Source organism: Orbicella franksi, chromosome 10 (assembly GCF_964199315.1).
Source record: "Orbicella franksi chromosome 10, jaOrbFran1.1, whole genome shotgun sequence".
NCBI lineage: Eukaryota > Metazoa > Cnidaria > Anthozoa > Scleractinia > Merulinidae > Orbicella > Orbicella franksi.
This window is the reverse complement of record NC_138154.1, coordinates 24,418,530-24,429,195: the sequence shown is the minus strand read 5'-3', so window position 1 is coordinate 24,429,195 and position 10,666 is coordinate 24,418,530. Positions and strand designations below refer to the sequence as shown.

The 10,666-nt window shown below is 37.3% G+C and overlaps 1 protein-coding gene across 1 annotated transcript in view; it reads left to right on the top strand.

The window, feature by feature from the left end:
* The first annotated feature begins 2,681 nt into the window (after positions 1-2,681).
* The window catches only part of LOC145500664 (uncharacterized), a 49,702-nt gene continuing 41,717 nt past the window's right edge, over positions 2,682-10,666 (top strand). The window contains exons 1-8 of the mRNA XM_081480190.1: positions 2,682-2,891; positions 3,572-3,733; positions 4,109-4,279; positions 4,779-4,967; positions 6,689-6,859; positions 8,022-8,210; positions 8,727-8,962; positions 9,719-9,951. Of these exons, the coding sequence (XP_081336316.1) occupies positions 2,819-2,891; positions 3,572-3,733; positions 4,109-4,279; positions 4,779-4,967; positions 6,689-6,859; positions 8,022-8,210; positions 8,727-8,962; positions 9,719-9,951 (1,424 nt within the window). The 5' untranslated portion in view covers positions 2,682-2,818. The remainder of the gene's footprint in view (positions 2,892-3,571; positions 3,734-4,108; positions 4,280-4,778; positions 4,968-6,688; positions 6,860-8,021; positions 8,211-8,726; positions 8,963-9,718; positions 9,952-10,666) is intronic.

Below are 10,666 nucleotides of genomic sequence, written 5' to 3'. Positions count from 1 at the left end.
ACTAAAATAAAGACATCGTTAAGTTGCTTTGGCCTCTTGTTATGCTTCACTCGAGAAATCTGGGATTAATTTTACAACGAACAGGTCTATTTTATTCAAAATGGTGCAACTATTATCCTTCCCGGCGGCAGCGATCAAAATGCTAGTTACTGGAGACGCAAAATATTTCGTATTTTTCACTTTTTACAACCTGATATGTTTTTCGTGCGGAATATTCAATGGCTTCGTCAGTGAGAAAAGATGCCCGATTTCAATGCATTTCCTGATGAAACACGGAAGGCTTACCCTAATGAATGCATTAATTGCAGATTACTTTTATGCATCCTGATATGAGGAAAATCAAAGCGGCTGAATCGTTTTGCTTTATAAACGAGATTTATTACTTTCCTCTAGTTTTGAATTCAAACTAAATAATGCAGTGATATCTTCTGCAGTCATATCTTCCATTAGTATATTGATTTTCTATTTGATTATCATGCCAAAAGAAAATATGAAGTTTCAAATAGCCTTTCATTTCTGCTATGTTTGGATCGCCTCAAACTGACATAAACATTCGTCAAACATACTTTGGCACCAATCTTTATGGAGGAAACAACAATTATAAACAACTTATGAAAAGGGGATAAATTTCCAAACGGTAATGACTCCTTTTTATTACCCGACAAGCACAAGCCTTAATTTCCATATAAGGATAAGCCAAATCTAAAGAACATTGAATGGAGGTTATGGCTAAGCGACTATGGTTCAACTTTCCAAATTTGAAGGGTAAATTTGTATTTTTCACGGCTTTTTAGCGTTTTCCCGGCTAAGCGATTTTAAGTGGCACTGTTCAGTTGTTGTCACTGTAAGTAGTTGTTAAGCATGTCTCGGTTCATTTTTTTTAATCGTCAGGCATTTTCTTAGTGTAACTACTTTTCCAGCTAAAAAAAGCTGAGTGTAGGACGGAGCAGGGTGATAATTAATGAGCATATATTATATTAAAGATACGAGTTTGCAAGTAATTGAGAAGAAGATATGGTAGACGAAGACATATGCGCAAGTTACGGCTAAGCGCTTTTTCTTCAAAATGTAAGACCTGCTGTGCGAGAGGGACAGCGAGCGTTGAAAATTGATTTATTGTTTTGTTTGGTCATCTGGAATAGTACCACCCCCAGTTTACCCAGCTGTACACACGAGTGGGATTATTCCTAATTTCTCCATGTCAAATATGTACACTGACTACAAACGCTAAAGTCTCTTTAATTTTACGACTGTAAGCTTTGTTACAGTAAAAATGCAGTTAGAAAACTAAAAGATAACTTAATTTCCGATTTTCCAACAGATATCAGCGTGTTCGATTGTTAATAGCTCCAAAACGTCTTTAACAGCAAACATCTTCATGCGCAGGAAAATTGAAACAAAAAAATATTTCTTTGCAATTCCTAGCTGCAAACATAAACATGGAACTGATATTACAATAGATTATTTACCGTTAATACACCTGTGATTTTCATCGAGAAACTGAATATTACCATTTTATACAGAAAAGTTGAGACTTAGGAAAGCGTCTATAATAAATAATTCCCGTTATCAATTTCTAAGAATCGAATGTTTTTTTTTTATAGAATGTTTGAACCAATTGAGCTCCATAAACTTTCAAAAAAAATAATAAAGACCAAGAAGTTTTCTTCAACATTGACAAGGTTAGGCAAAAATAAGTTGCCTCCAAATTCGACTTGTTATATTGGCTATTTTATAGCTTGCAACCTCTGGGACGGACGTATCTAGAAAATGTGACTATTTAACAGAGAATAAGGTAGTTTTGGTTGACGCAATGTCTCAAAAAAGCGAATCGTTCAAATGACTTCCTGTTTGGTTCAATATTTGTGGTCTGTATTGAGATTTTAGACCACTCAAAGAACCAATCAGATAAGACTTGTCAGTTTTTGTTACTGATCAGTGTACATGCCGATAGTATTTTTTCTTTTATGAAACCCATGAGAAATGTTTCGTAGGCATCTACCCTAACTAGAGTCGATCCTCAGTCCCGGAGGTCGTCAATATTTCGAAAATGTCTCTACTGTAACCTGCAATTGTGAAAGACAATATCCAATACGTAAATATGGCGTCAGTTCAAAACATATATTTAGCTAAGCCATTGTTTTGCTTGTCCCACATGTAATGCTAACCGAACTTAAATTTCATAACTAAACGCATTGCTTCTCTGGTTATGAATTTGATAAATAGTAGAGCTTTTGGCTTCCGGTCTAAAGTCTTTAAAAAATAAAGTGTGAAAGCTGGAAAAGAAAAATATATGCCAAAAGAAAGTGTGAAAAAAATGTAAAAACGGCAACTTAAAGAACAAATGTACTAATTTAAAAGAATAGTGAATTGTTTAGGCAACGACTTAAAAATTTAATTATTGAATTGTAGGTCTGTTTTAATCAGCCTATAAAAATGTGTTGCAAATAGAGAGAAACGATTTCGCGTGAAGAACACGAACGGCGTCTGTTAGCCTTGATCGGATGGCAAAAAGTTAAATTGATTCAAATGCATTTCGTTCCTCTGGAAAAAGTTAAAGTAAACAAACTGTTACGCTGCCTGTCTTTTCGCAGTCAGCGGGTTTTGTTGATCCACCTATGTCAATTGTAATAACTAATCATTTCAGGTGTTCGTAAAGTAAACATTAAGGATTTCCGAAGCAGTCAGTTTTTCAGCAGCTTGAATTAGTCACTCGGCTTAAAGGAAGGGCAAAGACGGTTTTTTATCTGGTTCATCCTGGAGGCTATGCTTTAGTCTTGCCTATTAGAATAGAGTTTTACAAATTTGGGCTCTAAAAATGCACAATATCATTACCTGTTTATTTCTGTTTTTGTCTCTAGTGATATTTTGGAATTATGTCTCGGCAGCAGGTAAGGATAACCTGATCCTTTTTTTTTTTTCTAACTTACAGCAACAATCTAAGAAAGAAAACGTTTTGGTCAGTTTCTGGACTGTAATAATTGACATTAAGCAAAAGGGTTTTTCGCGTAAAAGTGCATTGCAAAAGCTTAAAATAGATAGATGTACCACTCTTTTTCGGAAAGACTGAGGTAAGTTTATCGTTTGCTGAAGAAAAACGCTCCGATGTTTTAAAAACTCAGGTTGGTGCCTTAGTCTATTCATCTTCTTAGCAATTCCAGTCGGCATATATGGTCTAAATGATTTAATCACAACGTGAAGAGAATTTTATAAAATACACCTTAGCCTTATTTAGGAGAAATGGATTCGTTCAGGATGTTCCCTGTCAAAAAATGGGCTTTACTTCACCATAAAAGGTTGCTTGACAATAACATATTACATTTGTTGCATAGTTTTCGAGCAGTCTCGATACGAAAGAATTAGTTTAAATTATTTCCTCCTGACTTTATTTCATCTCCTTTACTAGCAAGTTGTGCCATGAAGCTGTTTAACCAGAAGAACACCAAAAAGCATTTTAAATATAAACGTTTAGACGTAGTTAAAAGGTTTTTAACAACCAATCCATAAACAAGAGTTTTATCTTGGAAAAACGGATTGTTCTGTTTTTCTCTGTGTTTTTGTGGCACGAAAGTGGACGGCGGGTGGTCCGAATGGTCCGGTTGGAGTGGTTGTGCACCAGGTATTTGCGCGGGAAATCAGCGTATTCGAACGAGAACTTGCACCAAACCCATACCAAGTGAAGATGGAAAGTATTGTGATGAAGGAGACAGTTCGGAACAAAAGGACTGCATGAGTGAGTATGAATAACAGCATGAGTGAAAATAGATTATTACCTTTTTAGTTTTTATTGTGAAAATAAAATTTTAGTGGCTGAGCTCGAGATTATCCACATATTAAAAATCTACTCTCGTCAGTCAAAAGAAGTGTTGTCAGAGTGGCAAATCCCGAGGAAGCAACTTGGTTCGAAGACCTTGACGAATTTCCGTTAATAATTTTTATACAATAACAAATAAGGGAAAAAGATGCAAAATTTTCGAGTATACCAAAGATTGTCACATCACATGTGCTACATCACATGACACCGTAATGGTGCTTAGCAACGTCTCTGAAAAAACTGCAGGCTCACTTAGGTATTTAGTAATTACTCATCAACACAATGATGTTGCAGTTGACGGCGGTTTCACAGAATGGAGTCAGTGGTCTCTCTGCGAGAACCCGTGCGGGGGATCTGTAGTCAACAGGACCAGGGCGTGTACTAACCCTACACCCACCCCGGACGGGAAGCCATGCTCTGGTGACACGTTTCAAACCAAGCTGGAATGTATTGGGCCGTGTCCAAGTAAGTCTCTGGAAAGCATTGTAGTGAAATCATTCGCCTTCAAATGCGACAGTTTAAGACTAAGGCCCCGTCTACAATACGCCGGAGAATTTTGAAAATGTACCTTTATTTTACGGTTAGGCCTACTGTCCACACTAATCCGTCACGAAAATGGGGCTTTTCGAAAACGCTCTCCAAGCCAGAGGAATTTGAAAACGCTGGCTTTGCTTTTGGATGTTTAATTTTTCTAGTTATCTCCGTTATTTATTTATGTTATTTTAAGATTGATGCCGAAAACCCTTACGTATGTATGTAACAAAAAAGAGAGCGTGAAGGGAAACACTTTGAAAACGGAGCTTTTCGAAAACGATGCATGACGCTACGAAAACTCATGTGATTAACCCCAATCCTCAAGGGCGCACTCAAGCATTTAAACTTTAGGAGTCTTGGACCTCGTAACAAAGCTAATCTGAGATTGATCACAGGCAACCCACACGTGTTAAACTTCTTTGTGTTTCAGCTGGCCCTCTTGACGGCAATTGGGGTTCCTGGACTCCGTGGACACAGTGTTCCCAAACATGTGGAATATCAGGTGGAACCATTTTGAAAAGAACAAGATTGTGCAATCAACCGCCCGCAATGAATGGTGGGAAAAACTGTGTTGGGAACGACACAGAGACGGCGATATCTTGCTTCACACCTTGTCCAGGTTTGACAGTCATTGAAATTAAAATGATTTACGCATGATTTTGTTGCAGGGATCTCGCTTCCCTTTTTTGATTTGTTTATATAACACATTAGAAAATAGCCCAAAGAGAATACGCGCGCTAACTTTTTTTAAGATTTTGTTTCTATAACAAATCAAAATACGAGAATGATTAGCTCTTATTAACCGAGCAGGAGGTCTGTATAGGAGAATCTTGACCGAGGTCGTGGGTGCAGACCGAGGACGGTGAAATCTGTACACAAGACCGAGGTCAAAATTCTCCCATGCAGACCAACTAAGCTAGGTTAATAAGATGCTTATTATATGGCAAACAAGAAAAATTTAATTCGTTTAATGTAACTGGTTTGTACTAGCTGGCATTTTACTTGCGAAAGGCGATGAGCTGAACTTAAATCTGACAAATTTCGCTCGTCCTCTTTACTTTTTTTTTTTTCTCATCAGGCTTTTTAGCACTTCTACTAATATTTTTTGAAGAAAATAGTCAATCCTTTTTTTATTTTAGTGTGCAACTTTTTCACCGCAAAATGTAACCGGTCTAGATGCCAGTCTAGATCGCGATCATTATCGATTTCAGCCAATCAAAAGCGTGATTCTGTAGTTCCCAGTCCTAGTGAGACACAGCCATATAATAATTTGACTTATTACATAAAATTCGAAAGAAATATTGTACTAGCACAAACTGTTTACGTAGGCTGCCCCAACCCTCTACCAGTCAAGCATCCAATTACAATCCATAATGGTGGCATCGAAAACCTGGTCTATCGAGAGTTCCGTTCCAAAGTAACGCCTGCAGATGCGTGCTGTAGCATGCGAAACGTCAAGAAAATTTTAGATTGTTATTCCAAACCATGGGTAGTTCATGTGTTATGTTTGTTGCCGCTGTTTGCATTTTATTTCTTGTTAAATTGAAATGGCCAAAGAACATGAGTCGTTATGAGGCTACTATTTACCTAAGCAGACCAATAATGCGTTTTTGACGTGTTATTCGTCTAGGTAAATACGAAAAATACTGACGCGTTTAACGTCAGACGAACTTAGCAATTTTCTACATCTGGAAGACGCGTGAAACAAACCCCATTAAGCGTCTCAGACGTATACGTGTAACATAAGGCAGACGAACTTGTCTGAACTCTTACAACAGACAGCTTTTCTGTGAACGCACCAGTTTTATGTTTGATGTATTTTATGTCTATGCTTTCATGCCTCTCGTATTTACCTAGACAAAATACACATTTGAGAGGTATTATTATTATTATTATTATTACTTTAATAGGATTCGTACAAGTATAGGTGCTTAACAATAGGACATAAGTCCCCTACTTGGTCAATACACCCACACCCAACCCCCTAAAAAATATCACGAAAAAACCCTTCCCTGACCCGACTAAACTACAAATCAAATAGTCTAAATAACACAAATACAATCTAAAATATACTAATCAACTTAACAAGTACAGACAAAGAAAATATTAACACGGCGACACTTAGGACAAATTAATTTAAAAGAACGAAAATTGTCACCATCAAAAACATTTAAAAGTCTAGTTAAATAAAATGACTTAAGTTTATACATCTTCCTAGGGAAATACGGCCATTATCTGTGGCCTACTTCAATGTTAAAGGGGGACGATTTTATTGTTAAATTGCCAATTCAAATGGCCTGCCTTTACTGCCTTGTTTACACTGGCTTGTTTTACCCACAGTCGATGGCGGTTTCGGTTTGTGGTCCGCGTGGACAACGTGCAGTCAGACGTGTGGGACTGGTTCCCAGTCTAGAAGCAGACCCTGTGATAACCCGACCCCTGATGCTGGAGGACAAAACTGCACAGGGGACTTCACTCAGGCGAAAAGCTGTAAGCTTACGTCATGTCCTGGTAAGCAATCATAATTTGTTCATATTACATTTACACGTTTAGCTTAAGACGGAGATTACTATGAATAGTTTTCCTTTGCATCAATCATTTGTGGGAGAGTATCAGGAACTAAGCCTGTCTTGTTTTAAATAATTTGTTATCATTTAGGAAAAAATGAAAATGGAATGTCTTGAATTGAATATTCAAAAGTAATGTGAAAGTGCCAGTTCATGGCAGCAGCAGTGATTGTTTTATTGTATTCTCAGTCCAAAACCCCTACAAGTTCCCACACAAAAGAATACAATTATTTGATAATTATGTAAACTGCCCAGAAAAAATTAACCGATGTTCAAATTAACATTTTATTTGGAAAGTTTTGCAGCAATATGATAACAGGTGCACCACTACAACCAAGCTCAATTTGGAAATAATTGAACTTAAAACACTCCCGACTGCCAACTGGACTTCGCTTCCGCTTTCCTCTAATTTCAATTTTTCATTCAGATATTTCCAAACTGGACAACGTTTATTCCTAATAGTATATTTACTCATCGCCACTTGCCAGATATTTGCTTTTTTCTCATAATGCTTTCTATCGTTAACGTTATAAAATACTTTGCAGTGCTAATGCCTTGAATGTTAACACCAGCCAAGTTTCCTGGGCTATTTAACAACTAAAGAAGCCTAAGCCGTGTATTACACTGGGATAAAACAAGACGGGCATTTGAGAACACGAGGGAAATGTAGGAAACACGAGCCGCAGGCGAGTGTTTTCTACATTTCTTGAGTGTTCTGTAATGTTTCGGCGTGTGGCGAAGCACACTAACACACGCTTTTTCTTTGTTTTATACTCTGATAAAACATGGGTTTTTGACCAATCAGAGCGCGCGCAGAGTCCATCTATGTTATAATATTATTTGATTTCTGTCGTTCCGGCCTTAATTAATAACATCTTTAGGTGATAAGTTCCAGTGAAGCTCGTTAATTAATAAGAACTAAATCCTGCATGAAGTAAACTTGATTAACCGAAGCTTTATACCAAATTTGTATAGAGTATTGTGTTAACGTACTTATCTTACAAAGTTATTAGGCGGTAGTTAAGTTGAAATAACTTGCATTTTGATGCTGATAAAAACAGAGGTGAAGAAAGAAACTCTTTTTATGATATCTCATTTGTTAACAGACGCTGTCAATGGTGGGTGGTCAGCGTACTCATCTTGGAGCGCATGCACAGAACCCAAATATTGTCTTCAAGGCTCCAAGAAACGAACAAGAACCTGCACCAGTCCTCCTCCGGCAAACGGCGGTGACGACTGCGCTGGACTGGCAGAAGAACAAAAAATTTGTCCCACACAAGAGGACGGGTGTACTAGTAAGGAATCTGCGGTCCAATGAGTAAACACATGATTACTTGTCACAGTCACTTAAACTGCCACAAGTTTGTACAAGTGGTTCCGTATTGATCTCTAGCAGGTTCCACTTTGGTACAATCGTCTGCTCAAAAAACGATAGTTCGATGTTTCCTTGTGTTTCGTTTAACCAGTCAAAGTTCAAGAGACATGTTATTAGAGAGCCTTTAGACAACAAATAATTTCATAAATAAACTGGGCATTTTGGATGGCACATACAGATGTAACGGATGCTGATCTTGAACACGAATTTGCTTCTTATTATTATCATTTTCGTTTATATTTCTATATAGATCACTAAATCATTTTAGTTACCATGTATCTTTTAAATAGAATGATGTATCAGGTTTGTATATATTTAATTAATCTCTTTTTAGCTTAGTTTATTTCAGTTTTGCAGTATCCCACAATTAGCTGAAAAGCTAGATCCACGACCACTGCCATCAAGGTTATGTAATGCACTGTGTCAAATCTTTTAGCCTACCAGCCGAACAAACCTGACAAAACTGCAACTGATCCCAAATCCTGGATTGCTACCCAATGTGGTGCAGCTGAAAAGTTCTCAGCCACTGGAGCTTATAAAAACGACATTCCCAGTGCGGTGTATCATGATTCAAACTTTAATTTTATGAGAACTGAGCTGGAAAGCGGATGGTTTGCCGTTCAAATGGTTCCTGATGATAAAGATGATTATGGACAAAAGCAGCTAACCAAGGTCTGTGTGCCATTTAACGATTACCACATAGTAATAGCGATAGCACGCGAAGTGTGATTGGCTAACAAAGGTGTTTAAAACGTAATAACAACAATGATTGAGTCCAGGCACAAAGCTTTCAATGGAAGATGTCAAAGACTTCACATTTATTTTCTGACCGATGTCAATTTGGTCAACTTATTTCGAAAAAACATTCACAGGGTATCCAAACCTTGTCACAGACTATCTAAACCAGAAGCAGAAATTAATGTCAACATTAGCGATAGTTTATTATCGTATTTTAATTGTTTTGCAGCGTTTTGTAGAACTCCTCCTAAAACACATTGACTTACACTTTTAGACAATGCTGCACTCACATACCACGAGATTGGTATGTGGAAATAAAAGAAAAGTTATAGAATGTTTATAACTAAAAAATTAGTTAAAAGATTATTTTGTGAAGCTTGAAGGCAGCAGAACAAGAAAGCAATTCCACCTTTATCATGATTGAGTAAAACCATTTTAGATCATCAATGTGGAGCTCAACTCAACTTTGAAGACAATGAAAGACAGAGTAACATTCTCGGAAACACACATGCAAGCTAGATTTGAAGAGCTGGCTAGAACGGTAACTTTAGCCATTTACAACATCCAGATGAATAAATCGCTGTGTAAAGACTTTGATCTTTTGTGAGCTAATCGTAAATGGCGTCCTTTAGATATTCTTGCTTATTAAGGACTTCAAAAGATTTTCACATCCCTTGTATTATTGTGCAGGTATGCTTTGAGATAATCGATCCACTGACTATCGATAAAGTCGTAACCAACAAGGCAACTTACTACACGAAGATCGATGCTTTACCAGAGTGGACCAAGCCTGCCTTAACTGAGAATGTTCCCGCGTTTACCATCTGGATCGATGAGTCACAAGCTCTCAGAAAATACGAGTTTCAGTGTGCAAAATCCGATGAGTATGTGCCGTTAACCGGATATGTGATGAAGGACGTCAGGTGAGAAGAGCAGGTGTTTTCAGTGGAGTTCATGTTTTTTCTGTCGCTCATGCAAACAGAATCATAAACATTTAATAGCACTGCGACAAAAATTTATCAACTGACTAGGGACATGGTCTCTATGGCAACGGATTTCATTATTGCTAATGAGAAAAAGATTGAACGAGCTGAGAGAATGAAGAAACAGTGCCGAAACGGCCAAACAAATGACTCAAACAAATTACTGACTGAACTGAACTGACCAAACAGCGATTTTTTGTTACTATTCGTGTCTCTCGCATTTTTAGGTTTTTAATTATATTATATATTTTTATTCATAGTTTGTAATTCTATTTTCCGAGGGCCACAAGTTTATTAGCCTTTGGTTTTTAAGTGTTAACCCTCCTTAAATAAATTCTTTATTATTATCATCATCGTCGTCGTCGTCGTCGTCGTCATTATTAGTTACATTACACGCGCACCGGTTTTCTTAGTTACTAAAAGTTCAGAGGTACACAACCGATCTGTTCCTTGAAATATCTCAGTGTTCCCCAGTCGATTTCTTGCTGCCTGTGAAATGACTACTCAGCTTGAGTAATCTAAACCTAAGGTAGGAACTTGGTATTTTCCTGGCTTTGATTCTGAGGACGAAATTTGACCCCAACAAATTACAGTGACACTGCTGCTTCGGCTCTTTAATCGGAAGGAAATTAAACAACAAAAAAACAGAACAAGC